Raw genomic sequence first — 18,401 nt, forward strand, 5'->3', positions numbered from 1 at the left:
TATATATATATATATGAACATAGAAAAATCTACCCGATCTCTATCTCTAGAGACTTCCATTTTGTCCCTGTAAAACCCTAATCCCACTATTTTTTATTTGATTTATTTATTATCCCAAATTAAAAAAAAATGGGATCTTTCTGACTTGGGAGTTTAGGTAAGCAACTGGTCTGCTCCCCCTTCTCTCACTGTTTTTCTTTTTTTCTTTTTTCTGTAGAAATAATTGTACAATACAAGACTCTGTACTTTGGCTTCCATTGATTAACCTTGTTTATGTAGTTTTTTTTTCAGGCATCGATTACATTACCCCTCTCTATAAATAATAAATAATTTGTTTGTTTTACCCATCTTCGGGCACATAGTACAGGCAGCATACGGAGAGATGTCAGCATGATTGAGATCTTGCATTTGTAATTGTACTTTGCACGCCCAAAACAAAATCCCAGGATTTTGTTTTGTTTTCTTCGTGGATTATCAATTCATCAACCCTAAATCATGCTAATGTTTCCTATAGGGTAGCTGTAATAGTTTACCATATGAAATTAATTTAATAATTATAAGATAGTTTATTGGTGTTTGTGTGGTGCGCACAGAAACATGATTATAATTTGTGGTGAATTTAATTCAAAATGTCATGTATGTTAAAAATTAGACAATTAATATTAATTTTAGTTATAATTAAAAATGTTATATTATCTTAACTTCAAATATTTTATATATATTTTAAATAATTACACGATTGGTAATAATTTTAATTACAACCGATAATGTTATATGAATTTCTTTACAATAACTTTTTAGATTGTAAATAGGATAATTGTCGTGAATAATGTACTTTTTCGGTTTAAACTCAAAATGTTATTTAATTTACTCTAATGAATTACACATTTGATAAAATTTTCGGTTATAATTGATTATAATATTTTCCTAATGCTATATCAACCGATTGTATTTTATAAGTATAATGGAATTAATCACAGTGGAGAAAACAAGAGTAGCACCCACGACTTTCTCAGGGATTTAATCTTTCGATTAAATTGCCAAAAATAATTCAGTACCATTATGCAATTCAATGGTTTCGACCCGACCCGACTGGATGTAATTAGGGATGGGCAGGGGACTCAAACCGACGGGTTTCAACCCGACCCGACTGGATTGGGTTTTTAAAAAGAAATTCAGATTCTGGTCGGGTTTTTTTAAATGTAATGTTCGGGTCGGATCAATTCAAATTTAGGGTAAAAAATACTCGATCTGGCCCGACTGAAAAATATAATTTTAACTTATATATTTAGGAATAATTACAATAATGCCCCCTATATATTATTTTTTTAATTAAATCATTGTTTTTATTTAATAAAAATAATATTTTTATTATTTCAGTAGGGTATGATCGAATTCAATTTTTCTCAAAAAGTCAAGTCGGGTTTAGGTCAGTAAAGGATATATATTTTCGGATCGAGTAAAATATGTAAAAATTTAAATCAGATCGGCCGAAACCCAATCCATGGCCATCCCGAGATGTAATGTGAGGCCTTCCAAAGGAAAAAAAAATGGTTAAACCAATGTTGGATAGTTGGTGCCCACTTATGAAGGATGATGTGAAAATTGAGTCCACGTAAGGTTGACTTGAGCATAGCTATTTCTGTCTTTTTAGGAGGGAGTGGGAAAACAATAATCTTTCCACTTTTATTGGCTTTGAGGATAATGGGAATGATAGTGAAATGTTCAGATTTATAATCCATCTATTTATTATCCAAGCTTTAGATTATACAATGAAAATCATACATCATGCTTCACGAAAGTCCTTCCCTAGAGGATTTTCTTCTTCTATTTAAATATGAGAGCAAGGTTGTATTGAAAATAAAAAGACAAGTTGTTCTAAATATATATCACGTCCTTCGTACAAAACTCTTATAACAGATACTCTTATGGTGGCATCGATACTTTTGGACAACATCAATATCGAATTGACAACGAAAATTGTATTTTCTATTTTAGTATTGAGACTCTACTTATAGTGTTGATACATTAATCAAACAAGCATGCAATGTGATTATATAACAATCCAAAGATAAATAAAAGGTAAAACTATGAATTTATAACTCCAAGTATAAAATAAACTCATTAATAGAGTCTCAAAAAGTATAAACATTCTCTAAATCCAACTATCTTCCAATCACCTGATTAACAAAACAAAACAAAACTATTTTTAAAGCTTTAAAGACGGAGATGATGATCAACGGGGTCGGTCCAAGTAATAAACAGTTTGATATAATTTAAGTAAGGTTTTAGATTCGAATCTTTGTGTATGCAAAAAAATCCTCACTAGGAGACTCACTCATACGTGGGTTAGTCCAGATTAATTAGGGCAAAACCTTAGAATTGGAAGGGCAACAAAAATGAAAAATCAACCAATTTTTTAATGAGTTATAAACTATTATTAATAATAGGGTAAACTGCAAGTATAATCACTTACCTTTTGTATTTGTATAATTTTGCTTACCAAATTCAAAAAATGTAAGTTTTGGTCACTTATGTTATCATTTTATTAAGTTTTAGTCATTGTGATGTTAAATCTCGTTAGTTTACTCACGTAGCACGTTAGTAAAAGGGTTTAATTTTTATTTTAGCCCCTAAACTTTAGATAAATACTAACTGTTGAGTTAATCGATCGATGAAATCGGCCAAGAGGGGTGAATTGGCAATAAAAATTTTGGTGGAAGCTTTTGCAGAAAATTGAAAGTAATTGCACAACGATTTACAGTGGTTCGACTTTATCAACCAAAGTCTACGTCCACTACCTTAGCTATCCACACTAAGGATTTTCCAACAAATTTACTAATTTGTTCTTTCTTTTGAGGCCAAAGAGATAACCTTACAACTCCCTCAAGAATATACCCCAATTCTTGAGAACACTCTTTTCTCAAAGAGAAGATTACAAATTTGCAAACTTACAAGAAAAACCTCACAAGGTAAATATGTTTGCACAATTCTAGAACAAAGAAAGAACACTCAAGAATAAATACAATTGAGCACAATAAGTGTTATTGAAAGCAAAATGAATATTGAATGAAAAATAGGCTTGAAATGCTCAAACTTGATGTTTGATGCTTTCTCTTTGATTCTCTCTTGATTCTAGTTGCTTGATGTTTCTTGTTCTTGATCAATTGCTTCTAAGCTTGTTTAAATACACCTTGAATCACTTCTGAACGTTGGGGATGATTAGTGAAGTCAATAAAGTCGTTTAAGTGTGAAAACAATTAATTAAAGCAGTTGGGAGCGTCAGTGCATCGATGCATACCCATGGTGCATCAGTGTAAAATTCAAATATTTTGACCGTTGGACCCTTAGTGCATCGGTGCACTAAGAGTGCATCGATGCATCAAGTGCATTCGATGTTTCAAAATAGACAGAGTGCATCGATGCATGACTGGTGCATCATGCATGACTGGTGCATCGATGCATCAAATACATTCGATGTTTTCATAACATCCTTAGTGCATCGGTGCATGGTATGTGCATCGATGCATGAAATGCATTCGATGTTCAATTTAATTCGTGGTGCATCGATGCATGGATTGGTGCATCGGTGCATCACTCTGAAAAATTGATTTTAGGCTTGATTTTGGTTCAAAATACTTTGTGAAAATTGTTTCAAAAATATATTAAGTATAAAACACAATTTTACACATTTAGTAAGGTTTGACATTGATCTTAAAAGACTTGGAGTAATAATTTGATATTCGATTAATTAAATCGAATATACTTTTAGAAAATCATTTGTAAAATCTTAAAATTCATTTAACTTAATTTGTTATATCGAAACATCAAAAATGTTTTCAACAATCTCCCCCTTTTTGATATAACAAAACTCTTGAGTAATTTTAAGATTTTCTTTGAAAATAAGTTTTGAAATCAATTTTGAAAATAAGTTTTGAAATCAATTTTGAAAATTACTCCAAATTACCCCCCCTTACTATAACACTTCTCCCTTTTAAAACTTTTAACACTTAACACTTCTCCCCCTTTTTGTTAAATCAAAAATACTTAAAATCGACTTTAAACAAGGTTTTGAAAAACATAGCCAATTGATTAAATATCTATATATATATAGCTTAAGCTGCTAAGATCACAATCAAAAGTGAGATTAGCCATTAGTTTCATAATCAATATTCATAATAAAATGTGAAATGGTAAATTGGTTATATTTCAACTAAAAAGTAAATGATGCATATATTGTAACAAACCAATATATATGAAATAAAATTTCAAATATCCATCAAACAGTCATCCAACAATCAAAGAAAGACAATCCAAAATGTTTTACAATTTAAATTCAAGTTCAACCCAAAAACAATCAAAGCAAGATAAGTCTATTCATCCATTGAAGGATCGGGAGGAGGAGGAGGGAACGGATTAGGAGGTTGGTTTGAACGAGAACGACTCGATGAAGTTCTAGGGCGTTTAGGATTTGATATTGTTTAAAGGAAATTGGAATAATGAATATCACCTACAATTTGAAACACATGTATGCACAATCAATCCCAAAACTCAAATGAGTCTTCAATAATTCAAGGTTCTCTAAACCATATCCTAATGGTCATGTTTTGAAAACTATTTAATAATATTTGATAATCATAATATAATTTTCATGAAAACAACACAATTAAATCAAAAATATTACTAATTTTTTAAATCAATTTTTTTTTTTCGAAATTCAAAGAAAAATCTTGAAAAATTGTTTATTTTTGACGAAATTGGTAGTAATATCTAGTTTAGAACCACCAAACAATCAATGCCCGATATAATGTTCATCCTAGAACTAATCAAAACTAGTTCTAAAATAAAAAATCAATAAAATAGAGGTTTTTGAAATATTACCTTGAAAATTCGGATTGAGAGGGATGAGGAGTTGTTTTGCACGATTTAATGATATAAGCAGGTTTTGAAGATGAAAAGCACGAATAAACCGATGATTTTCCGATGATTTTAAGTAAGAGGAGGATTTAGAGAGAGAGAGGGGCGAACGGTGGGAGAGTTTTTAGTTTTAGGGTATGAAAAATAAAGAAAATGAGGCATTTTAACCCAAAACCCGACGGATGCATCGATGCATGGCTCTTGTGCATCGATGCATATTCAAGGGCGTGCATCGATGCATCAGATGATGTATCGATGCACATTCAAAGGGATGCATCGGTGCACTGTTAAGTGTATCGATGCATTAAGCACAAAATTGTCATAAATCCGTTTTAAACACTCAAAATGCTAAATTAATTAGATATAGTGGTATTGGCAACTCATATATTGAAAATTAATCATGTTCAATCAATCAAATTAATCTTTAAACAATATTTGAACATAAAATTAATTTTCACCAAATAACATAAACTCCCCCTAACTAATAGCATAGAATGCAATCAAAAATTATTATTATAAGCATTTTTCATTTATTCTTAAAAGTGCTAAAAATTATTTTTAAACATTAAGTGAAGATAGGTCAGTTAAACCTAATTCTCTCCTAAGTGTCCAAAATCTTTCCTTATCTAAAGGTTTTGTAAAGATATCTGCTAATTGATGCAAAGTATTAACAAATTCTAGAACTACATCTTCCTTAGTGGCATGGTCTCTAATAAAGTGATGTCTTATTTCAATGTGCTTAGTTCTAGAGTGTTGGATGGGATTTTTAGTGAGACAAATAGCACTAGTATTGTCACACTTGATAGGAATGGTACCTACTTCAATTCCATAATCAAAAAGTTGTTGTTTCATCCATAAAACTTGTGCACAACAACTACCAGCTGAATGTATTCAGCTTCAGTGGTAGATAATGCAACACAATTTTGTTTCTTTGAAAACCAAGAAATCATCATATTTCCAAGGAATTGGCAAGTACCGGAGGTGTTTTTCCTATCTAATTTGCATCTTCCATAATCCGCATCAGAAAAAGCATGCAAGCTAAAGCTAGAGTCTCTAGGATACCAAAGTCTAAACTAGGAGTGTCCTTAAGGTATCTAAACATTCTCTTGATAGCTAGTAAATATGATTCCTTAGGGCATAATTGAAATCTAGCACATAAGCAAACACTAAACATAATGTCCGGTCTACTTGCAGTTAGATAAAGCAAAGAACCAATCATTGACCTATATAATTTAACATCCACACATTTACCTCCTTCATCCAAGTCAAGCTTTGTAGAAGAGCTCATTGGAGTGTCATGATGTTTCTCATTTTCCAGTCCAAACTTCTTGAGCATATCTTTGACGTACTTAGCTTGATTGATGAAGATGCCATCTTTTCTTTTCTTGATTTGGAGTCCTAAGAAAAATGAGAGCTCCCCCATCATGTTCATTTCGAATTCGCTTTGCATTAGCTTAGAAAATTCTTGGCAAAGAACATCATTAGTAGAACCAAATATTATATCATCAACATAAATTTGAACTACTAATAAATCTTTACTTTTATGCTTTAAAAACAATGTAGTGTCAACCTTCCCTTTTGAAAAACCTTTTTCAATTAAAAGTTTGACAATCTTTCATACCAAGCTCTAGGAGCTTGTTTTAAACCATAAAGTGCTTTTGTCAATTTAAGAACATGATCCGGAAATTTTGAATCTTCAAAACCTGGAGGTTGTTCCACATACACTTCTTCTTTTATAAAACCATTTAAAAATGCACTTTTAACATCGATTTGATATAATTTAAATTCATGAAAACATGCAAATGCTAATAACATTCTAATTGCTTCCATCCTAGCTACGGGAGCGTATGTTTCATCATAGTCTATGCCCTCTTCTTGAGTATACCCTTGAGCAACAAGTCTAGCCTTGTTTCTCACTATATTACCACTCTCATCAAGCTTATTCCTAAATACCCATCTAGTACCTACATAGATTTATTACTAGGCCTTTCAACTAATGTCCATACTTTACTTCTCTCAAATTGATTTAATTCTTCTTGCATAGCCATAATCCAATGTTCATCATTTAATGCTTCTTTAATATTCTTAGGCTCTATGCATGAAATAAATGTAATATAATTACAAATATTTCTAAGAGAAGATCGAGTTGTTACCCCTTTGGATGGATCACCTATAATCTCACCATCCTTGACATAGTTGTACTCTCTTGGATAAGAACTTCCCTTTCTTCAATGGTTGGATTCTCAAGAGGATCATGAGTTTCCTCATCTTTCGTTTCTTCCTTTGATGATGATTCTCCAACGTCATGTCTAACGTCATTTGTATTAATAATACCTACATCATCATTCAAACAAGAATCATTCCTCGGAAGGAGATTATTATCGAAAAAAACATGTATAGACTCTTCTACAACCAAAGTTCTTTTATTAAATACTCGATAAGCCTTAGAATTTAAGGAATAACCCAGAAAAATTCCTTCATCACTTTTAGCATCAAATTTGCCAAGGTTTTCTTTACCGTTGTTTAAAACAAAACATTTACATCCAAAAGGATGAAAATAGCTAATGTTAGGCTTTTTATTTTTGAAAATTTCATATGGAGTTTTCTTTAAAATTGTCCTAATCATTACTCAATTTACAACATAACAAGCGGTATTTATAGCTTCCGCCCAAAAATATTTTGGCAAATTATTTTCACAAAGCATAGTTCTAGCCATTTCTTCTAAAGTTCAATTTTTCCTCTCAACAACTCCATTTTTTGAGGGGTTCTAGGTGCTGAAAAATTATGGCTAATACTATTAGAATTACAAAACTCATTAAATCCAAGATTTTCAAATTCAGTGCCATGATCACTTCTAACACTAGTAATAGAGTAACCCTTTTCGTTTTGGATTACTTTTGAAAACGTGATGAAATTTTCTAATGCTTCATATTTAGTACTTAAGAATAGAATCCAAGTATATCTAGAGTAGTCATCTACCAAGACAAATGCATATTGTTTTCCACCCAAGCTAGTAGTCCTAGTTGGCCCAAAAAGATATATATGGATCAATTGTAATACTTTACTAGTTGACACATCATTAATGGATTTAAAAGAAATTCGCTTTTGTTTTCCTTTAGCACAAGCATCACATATTTTATCATTATCAAATTTAAGCTTAGGCAACCCTCGAACTAAATCACCTTGAATTAGCCATTGCAAAACACTCATACTTGCATGTCCTAGTCTCCTATGCCATAACCAACTATTATGTTCATCCTTAGCAACTAGGCACAAATTAGTCATATCAATAGAATCTAAATGCACCATGTATATGTTTCCTATTCTATGACCAACAAGCATAACCCGATTAGATGCAATGTCAATGACTTTACAACCATTTATTTCAAATATGACATTGAATCCCTTATCGCATAATTGACTAATACTCAATAGATTATACTTTAATCCATTCACATATAACACATTTTTAATTTGTATGGAAGAGGTATTACCTATAGTACCAATACCTTCAATGTGACCTTTTGAATTATCACCAAAAGTCACTTCTCCTCCATTTTTTACGTTAAGCTCTATGAACCGGCTTTTGTCTCCGGTCATGTGTCTCGAGCATCTACTATCAAGGTACCATGAATTTGGATTTGTTTCCCGTGCCTTGTAGCAATGCTCCTTTTCCTACAAACATAGATTAATTTCTAATTTTTGGTACCCAAATTCTTTTAGGTCCATATTCATTAGTTTCTAAAATCCTTGTCTCTTTAGGTATCCATTTATGAAGGTCATTTTTATCTTTAGTAGTAATGAGTTCTTTAGGAACCCATATACTTTTAAGGATTTTACCATTTGAAGTTCTTTAAGGACTTCTATGATTGTAGTTTCTAAAACTTTTCTTAACAAAGTTGGATTTTGAATTCTAAGATCATCAATCTTCTTTTGATGATCATCATGAACTTTTGAAAGTAAATTATGCAAATCAGTATTTTTCTTTTCAAAATCAATAATTTTGATTTGCAATTCTTTTATCTTACTTTTAAGCTCATTGTTGGTCTTGGATAAAAGACTATTTTCGTTTTTCAATTTTGAAATATCATTTTTGTATTTTAAAAATAGAGTCTTATAATCCGAAGCCAAATCATTATAATCCTCTAATAACTCATCATAAGATAATTCATCTGAATCAAATGAGTTAGAGGTTACCATAGAATCTTCCCCAATAGCCATTAAGCACAAGTTTGTAACTTCTTGTTCCTCTTCATCGGAACATTCTTCATCGCTCCATGTAGCTACATGAGCCTTGTGCTTCTTTTTGGATTGACCCTTTTTCTTCAATTGTGGGCAATCATATTTGACATGCCCCGGCTTTTTGCATTAATAGCAAATGATCAGGTCTTTCTCTTCGATTCAGTTTTGAAGCCTTCATTGCGTTTGAATTTTCTACCTCGGTTGGGCATCATCAACTTTCTGAATCGTTTGGCAAATAATGCCATTTCCTCGTCATCATCATCGTCATTCGAATCACTCTCATCTTTTGTGGATTTGATAGTAACTCCAATGTTTTTCTTATTCTCCTTCTCCTTTGATGTCTCGTCAATTTTATCGAGGTCCACTTCATCTTCAAGCATCATTTCGTGAGTGAGAAGGGAACCAATTAGCTCTTCAAGAGTTAAGGACGTTAGGTCCTTAGACTCGATGATTTCCGTCTTCTTTGATTGCCACGATTTTGGAAGAGAGTAGACTAACTTCCTCACAAGCTTTTCACTTGAAATTATCTCTCCATATGATTTGAGACCATTGACAATCGTTGAAAATCTATCCGTCATAGCTTTAATATATTCATTTGGTTTCATCCTGAAATTTTCATAGCTATGCGTTAGAATACTAATTTTGGATTTCTTTACCTCATCGGTACCTTCATGAGTGACTTGAAGTTTGTCCCATATTTCTTTGGCGGTTGTACAAGATGAAACTCTTCTGTATTCATCTGGTCCAAGAGCATAAAATATGATATGGATGGCTTTGGAGTTGAGCTGGAACATTCTTGTCTCTCCTTCACTCCACAATCTCAGATGAGTGAGAGGCTTGATGTATCATTCTTCTACGGCATTCCATGCTCCCATGTCACTTGCTTGAATGAATTACATCATCCTATTTTTCCAATAGGCATAGTTTGCTCCATTGAAGAAAAGGCTTGTTGACGGGCATCGAATCGAGACCAGAGTCGAAATTTGACGCGGAGGCCATGATGACTTGATAATCGATGTAACTATTCCCGAATCGACTAAAGAGGCGATTAAACCTTCAAATGAGTGAGGCTATGATACAAATTCACTATTTATTCTTTCTTTTGAGGCCAAAGAGATAACCTTACAACTCCCTCAATAATATACCCCAATTCTTGAGAACACTCTTTTCTCAAAGAGAAGATTACAAATTTGCAAACTTACAAGAAAAACCTCACAAGGTAAATATATTTGCACAATTATAGAACAAAGAAAGAACACTCAAGAATAAATACAATTGAGCACAATAAGTGTTCTTGAAAGCAAAATGAATATTGAATGAAAAATAGGCTTGAAATGCTCAAACTTGAGGTTTGATGCTTTCTCTTTGATTCTCTCTTGATTCTAGTTGCTTGATGTTTCTTGTTCTTGATCAATGGCTTCTAAGCTTGTTTAAATACACCTTGAATCACTTATGAATGTTGGGGATGATTAGTGGAGTCAATAGAGTCGTTTAAGTGTGAAAACAATTAATTAAAGCAGTTGGGAGCGTCAGTGCATCGATGCATACTCATGGTGCATCGGTGCATCAGTGTAAAATTCAAATATTTTGACCGTTGAACCCTTAGTGCATCAGTGCACTAAGAGTGCATCGATGCATCAAGTGCATTCGATGTTTCAAAATAGCCAGAGTGCATCGATGCATGACTAGTACATCGATGCATCAAATGCATTCGATGTTTTCATAACATCCTTAGTGCATCGGTGCATGGTATGTGCATCGATGCATGAAATACATTCGATGTTCAATTTAATTCGTCTGAAAAATTGATTTTAGGCTTGATTTTGGTTCAAAATACTTTGTGAAAATTGTTTCAAAAATATATTAAGTATAAAACACAATTTTACACATTTAGTAAGGTTTGAAATTGATCTTAAAAGACTTGGAGTAATAATTTGATATTCGAGTAATTAAATCGAATATACTTTTAGAAAATCATTTGTAAAATCTTAAAATTCATTTAACTTAATTCGTTATATCGAAACATCAAAATGTTTTCAACAATAACTATGGGTCCTTTTGTAAAATTTAAAATAGCTTGAGGATAAAATTTTAATTTATCATTTTTAATATAATTTTTTATTTCACTTGTGCCGCACTTTTCATCTTCCTCGCCGTCGATTGAATGCATTGGATTGTTTGAATCTGGGATGCAAGAGAATGTCTAAGGGACATTAGCCTAATTTAAGCCTAAAGAACAACAGGAAGAGATGCAACCGAAAATGTTAATTTTTTCTTAACATTTTTGGGTTGTACACCTTCTTCATAACATTTATGGTTGGCAATAAAAAATGTTACATTTTTCATACATTTGTAACATTTTAATTTTGGTTGCGCACAATCGAAAATATTATGTTTTTCTTATAACATTTTCGATTGTGTCCATTTCATATCATTTTTTAGCCTTAAATTAAGTTATCGTACATAAAAACTTCCCTAAAATGTTAAGAGCTTGGCATTTCAAATTTTAATGGACGGTGGGCGATGGCTATCTTGGAGAATGGGTGTTCGAGAAGATCAAAATTTGGGAAAGGATATTTTAAACCAATTTTATAATAATTTTAAATATTGAAGTTTTAATGAGTTATTTCGAATTAAGATTAATTTGATAAAATATATAAGTTTTTAGAGATTAAAAATATTATTATATTATATTACATTATATTTTCCGTTGAGTCAATGATTAAACTTATCTGCATTACGATCGAAATAAAAATAAAATGTTACATTACACATGACGTGTTCAAAAAAAAATGCGATAATAGATAGATGATCAAACATATAATTTTACTTTTTTTATTAATCTAGAGTGATTACAAGTGATAATATATGTTCTAAAAACTCTTAATCATTTGAGAATGAACACTCAAATACCTTACAATCATTGATACTCGAATCCGAGATCTCTAAAAATTAACAACCATCATTTAACTATTAAAGTCGTTTAATTTGTGCAACAGATAATTTAACTTCATTATTATTATTAGCCCAAAATGCAAGGAACCAAAGACCCAGATAACTATGCGTAGACTCAGGTCCAAATAAAATTCAGATGAAAATGACAATTAAATCTCAAGCTTAAAACCCAGATCTATAATTAATAATTATATTTAAAATTCAGGTTAAAATGGATTTTAATTTGTTAAACTAAAAATTAATAATCGTTTCTCTTCTGAACTTTCAAAACAATACATGATTAAAATAATATACAATTAACACCCAGCAGCCATTTCACAATTACTGTAAATGACACTTGTCAATTTGATCTGATTTTAACAACATTATAAAATATTTGAAACCAAACAATTGATTATACAAGAATTTGAATGTATATAAGTGCATAATATCCTTTAATTTCTACATAAAAATAGATATAAATAATTTAATATTATAGAAAACAGACAAAAAGAATAACTTTCGCCCCTATAGTAAACTAAATTTATCACTTTCGCATCTATCGACTTTATGTCATTTTTATTCCGTGATTGATCAGTAACAAACAACTTATCAAATATCGATTAGGTCATCCAAAAAAATTCGGGTTTTCATCGGTGATTGAACTCAAATATTATTGGCTTTACTATAGACAAAAGTCAAATAGTCTCAACATTGATGATATGAGACAAAGTAGAAAGTAAAATATGAAGAACAATAATTAAGTGGTAGTTGGATGGATATTGATTGTGTCTTTGTTTTCACCAAATACTTTTGATGATCAGATTCAGGCCTTATTATATATAATCTTAGAAATCATACTCTATGGTGAGACTGACCAGCATGCATATTCTTTTGTGGGGTTAGACTTAAATGTGCTTAGCTATTGCTAGCTGTTTAAATTAATCTTATATTCACCAATCATCATCTTCCTCTTCAAACTTTGAATTTGAATTTTAGAATCAAGTAGAGAGAGAAAAACCTTTTAAAAAAAAGGGGAAATTTATGAAGAGTTTTCATCATTTCCACATGCTCCATAATCATATTGTCCTGTCTACAAGATTCTCTCCATTATTTTGCTTGTGAGGGTGACTGTTTTGTCATGCTCCCAATTGAATTATGAACATATTACAATTGATGGGTTTCTTTTGTTTGTGCTATATGACATATTGACATGGGTTAGGTGAAAGGGTAAAAATCTGGTTATTTTAAACAATTTGACTTTGATTCAGATTTAAGAATCGCATTATTATTCGAACCAAACAATTCAGTGGTTGAATGGGTAAGGGATGATTATTATTTATAAAATTTATGGGGATTGTATGAATCAAATAACTTCGGTCGTTAAATGATGACCCTAAAAATTATGGGTTCGGACATGACTTCTAAAGGAATTTTTGAATGTTCATTGTTAAATGAGGTATTATCTTATAAACACCTTAGACTAATAAAAAAAATCCAAAACTGTATTTGTTGCTCCAAACTATAACGGTTAATCACTAAGTTTTCAAATTAAATCAACTGAAAAATTATAGGTAGAAGAAGACTATTTCCACATGAAAATTGTTGGAGATTTGAGGCATTTCTGAAACCAAGTGTAATGGCTCCAGTAATAGGGGAAAATTATAGCATTAAGATATGGGAATAATGCAATAAAACAAAAGCTCAATTCAAGATCCAAGGAAAGCTAAATCCTGCAAAATTTGACAATTGACACCCTCTTATCTTCTCTTATTTCTCAAGATCTTCTCTTTTTTTTTATGTACGATACAGTAATAGTATAATATATTGAATTCCTCCCATGTATACTTCATCTGCAAAATTCATGGTGGATAAACACTATACATCAGTTTTTCCGGGTTTCTGAACATGGCTTTTCCAGCTATAGCACTCTGTTTTTGCATCTTCATCGTCTTCCACGCTGTCACCTCCAGTAGTCGAGGTCCCTCTGGTGTTCGTGGCTAACTGGAGAGGACCTTGTGGAGAAGCGGACTGCAAGCTGCTCGTTTTCGAGGATTCTCCGTACTGATCTTGGGATGTCCATGCATGACCACTCCCCAAAACAAATGCTGATTGTGTCGTTGTGGCTGGAAGTCTTCGTGTGTGTAGTCGGTATTTCTGGATAGTAAAAAAGTTCTTTCATCAATATTCGACATCAAAATTCAAATACAAATCAAAATATTAAGAAACACATGATCTATATCTTTTCACTACTTTGGGGAGATCGAATTACTACAAAAGACGGAAAGAGAGATTAAGAAGTAAGCTCCCTACCTGCAAATGACTCTTAACTTCATCATTTGTCAAGCCATCTACTTGCATAAGTTTCCTAATCTGCTTCGGAGTGGCCACTGCAAAAATATTCAAAGAACTTCGACTCAGAAACTTGAAACTAAAACGATCAAAGAACGATTTGCCTTTAAAAAGAACACTTCGATCCTATGATCCCGATTCCCAACGGATCGGTTAATAGCACAGGATCTTTGATTTCACTTATGTATATCTAATCATCCATGATCTCAAACCAAACTAATCATACATGCACAATTCATACACATTCCCAAAGACCCTTGTTGGACTCTAAATCATGTTTTCCATCTTTGAAGTGAAACCAGATTGAGTGATAAACGAACACATCTGATCTTCCCGTTAACCGAACTTTCTAATTCTTATCTAGCAGGTCTAGAATAATAAACAATCCAAGAACAGAAAAAAATTGCGACCAGCTAAGATAATTTTCAATTGGTCTTTTATTTCTCACCTTGAGAGCCTCCTAACTGCTGCAGAGCATTGACGAACCTGCGATGCAACTCGGGCGACCAGCACCGCCTTTGCTTCCTACCAGTCTGCTGCTGCTGATTGGACAGCACTGCCAGCGGTACCGACCGAAAAGTCGATTGCTCATTGGTCGCAGAACACGAAACTGCTCTGCTATAATTCGTCCTTGATCCCGTAGAATCTGATTCATGTTCCGGATTCTTGATTTCAGGTGTCAAAAGCGTTAATCCAGGAACCGGTATCTCCTTTTTCTCTTCTTTCCTCACTGCAAACCCCAAACTTGCCTTAAATGGCGTAAACGTTCTAGCTGCTCCCCTGTTTTTACATGGATCTCCATGGTTTCTCTGTTGTAAATGAAGCAAAAAGTAGTTAAATTTCAGTTGTAAATGACTCATTCAGCTCAAATATGCTGTCTTCAGTGTTCTTCAAGGTACCTTATCATCTAGAGTGTCATCATCATCGGCATTCCAAAGCTGAACGGAACGCATCCAAGTTTTCTTGTCCTTATAATTATTGCAGTTGTTGTTGTTATAGTCTTCTTCCTTTTTGATGGTGATTAAGGAACCATCCTCTTCACTCTGATTATTTTCCTCCTTGTTCTTCAATGGAATGAATTCTTCTAAAATTGGTTCAGCGTTTCTCGCCGTACATTGCATATACTCCTCTTTCAAAGCTACAATCGCTGCAATCAAACACAAAACCCAGATTTTGCATTAGATAAGTTCAATTAAACATAGAAAAGACCAAACCCGAGTTCAACCAAGCTGGAGGCTAAACATTTCTTTTAAAAAAAAGAACGAAATCAAGAGCTCAAAAGGGAGCCAAATAATTGGGTGATTAAAATTGATTGAAGAAACGAACCATCATTCAAAAGAAGCATGCAAAGAGGAAGTTCACGTTTAAAAGCATCGATCTTTTCCATTTCTTCTTCCAACCCTTTCAAAATTGCATCGGGTTTCGAAGCCTTATCAGAAACGTTTCCGATCAGTGAAACCTCCTTGAAGAAATTAGTGATCGTTTTTGGTACAAAAGTTGGTCGAAAATCCAAGCTTAGTTCTGGATGAACCAAACCCATTTTCGATCCTTCCTTTTCTCTCAAAAGTCTTTTTCCTCCTTCCTTTCTTAGAATTTCTTCTTCTTTCTTTGTCTGCCAAATATAAGTGAAAGGCTAAATGAGGAGGGAGGCAAGCGATATGATCACAAAATGGAAAATGGAATATATAGAGAGAGGGTAGAGAGAATTATTTGTTTATTAATTTATAAAATAATGCGAGTGTTGAGTGAGAGAGAAGCTTTTCTTTCTTTTGTTTTGTTTGGGAACATAGAATCTTAAAGAAAAAGTATAAATCTCCGTTTCTGGGTCATAAGTTGGAAATTTTATTTAATATAATAATCTTAATATACGATTAAGAAAATACATTATTGATTTTATTATTATTTTTTAATGAAATCGATAAAAAAATATTTAAAATATTATTATTTTTACTTAAAACATTAATATTTTTTAATATTTGATAAAGTACATAATAATAATAAAATCGATAAAAATAATAATATTTCTAATAATTTTTTATCAATTTTATTAAAAACATAATAACAAAACTAATAAAATTTTTATTTTATCGTATATTAAAACAGTCGCTCGTAACTTTCCGGGAAAATAGGAAATGGAAATTTTGGAAGTATGTTATTTTGTACATGGTTTCCGGCAAAACTCTCATAAAAAATCACTTCGAGTCCTCACATATTCAATCTATGACTCGCCCATCTCTTTGAGTTCACCCACCATTTTATATTACTCAAGTCTCTCATATAGACGGTTTTGATTTTAATTTTTTAATAAATAAATGAATAACAAAAATACAAAAATTATATATATTAAAAGATAGTATCTATTTAGAATTGTTTAAAATTTATATATAATTTTTAATAGTTTAAAATTAATTATAAGATAGTATTTATTTAGAATTATTTTAGTTGTTAATAACGCACGTATACTCCTAATACAAACACAATTGTTCGAATCCAAAGACTTCTAATAACACCGTTTCAATCACTTAAACCGTTTGATAGGTTCACATATCTATCAAATTATATATTAAATTAAGCACTCGTATATAAAACTTGATATTTATTATTTTAAGTTTTTTTTACATAATCTATATCCATTTATTATTTATATTTGAGATTAGTGACTTATTCTTAAAACTTTTAATACAGTATTTATAAAAAATCTTACAAAATTAACACATGAAGTTGGTAAAAATGACCGAAACCCCAAGGGAATATGAGAAAGTGAATAAGAAATGATTACGTGACAGTTTTAATATATGAATAAAAAATGTGTTATCGGTTTTGTTATTATTTAAATAATAAGATCAATATAAAATTACAAAATATTATTATTTATACTATTTTTGTTATTATTGGACGTTTTACCGGTTTTGTTAACAAAACCGGTAAAGTGTAACTGATTTTATTTTTTTTATCGATTTTATTATTATTGGACACATTACCGAAATATTAAAAAATATTAATAATAATACTTTAAGTAATTTTTTACTAATTTTATTATTTAAATAAAAATAAAACTAATAATATTTTTTAATTATATATTAAGTTGCCTCACTATAAAACTTATTAAAATTATCTTAAAATTAAATCACAACTTTTGATGAAGATTAGTCAAAGACTCATCCACAGAATGGAGTGATCATTTGGTTTATGTGCCAGCAAATGTGGGAATATGAGGCTATAATATCCATGGAGATTCAAACACGTGTATAACATTTAATTTGCCACAATGTTTTTAATCAATAAAATATTTTAATATAATTACAAGGGTTATGGCTTAATTAATAAATTACCCTGTAAATTATACCATTTTCCTTATTTTGGCACCTAAATTTTCTTTTTATTAGAGGTGCTACTAAATTATGTTCTCCTTCTCCAAATCACAAAAAATATTACATCGATCGTTTAAAGCTATGAACCACTTAGAATATAACACGTGCAAATTTTGGTTAATCCGATCCAACGGTGCAAAAACAAAAATCAGGTTTAGATTACGTTTAAACTTTAATTTCATATTTATGAAAATTGAGATTGTTTTTTTAAATTGAGGCTGAATTAGGTTTAAACTTTAATTTTGGAATAATGAGAAAATAATTTAGGGGTATTTTCGGGAAAATAGATACCAAGTTGAAAATAATGATAAAATTTAGAGGAGCTTTTATCAATTAAACCAAAGGTTATTTACCATTGTTGAACACTAGAACTTGATATTCTCCTCTCTCTCTCTCTTTTTCTCATTTTCAAAGGGGAATCGCCGCTTTTAGATCCCATCTAGTCTTTAGCTTAATTTGTGGGGAAGTTTTACATGGAAATGTGTTATTGGTTTTATTATTATTTTTAAATAAAATTAATAAAAATATTTAAAATATTATTATTTTTATTTAAAATATTAATATTTTTTTAATATTTTTGGTAAT

General features: G+C 31.3%; 1 protein-coding gene across 2 annotated transcripts; it reads right to left on the minus strand.

Moving 5' to 3' along the window:
- Positions 1–13,780: 13,780 nt before the first annotated feature.
- On the minus strand, positions 13,781–16,104 carry LOC120211222 (transcription factor HHO6-like). Of its 2 annotated transcripts, XM_039209819.1 has the most exons (6): positions 15,772–16,104; positions 15,345–15,592; positions 15,043–15,254; positions 14,894–14,997; positions 14,407–14,483; positions 13,781–14,250 (listed from the first exon to the last, which is right to left on the minus strand). In XM_039209819.1, exons 1-6 carry the CDS (start codon positions 15,983–15,985, stop codon positions 13,972–13,974), a joined length of 1,134 nt encoding a protein of 377 aa, XP_039065750.1. In that variant the 5' UTR covers positions 15,986–16,104; the 3' UTR covers positions 13,781–13,971. The 2 variants fall into 2 exon arrangements, with proteins under 2 accessions (XP_039065750.1, XP_039065749.1); XM_039209818.1 differs by having other exon boundaries at positions 14,894–15,254.
- Between the last annotated feature and the right edge of the window lie 2,297 nt (positions 16,105–18,401).

The sequence above is a fragment of the Hibiscus syriacus genome, unplaced genomic scaffold (assembly GCF_006381635.1).
Source record: "Hibiscus syriacus cultivar Baekdansim isolate YM2019G1 unplaced genomic scaffold, ASM638163v2 tig00109971_pilon, whole genome shotgun sequence".
Lineage (NCBI taxonomy): Eukaryota > Viridiplantae > Streptophyta > Magnoliopsida > Malvales > Malvaceae > Hibiscus > Hibiscus syriacus.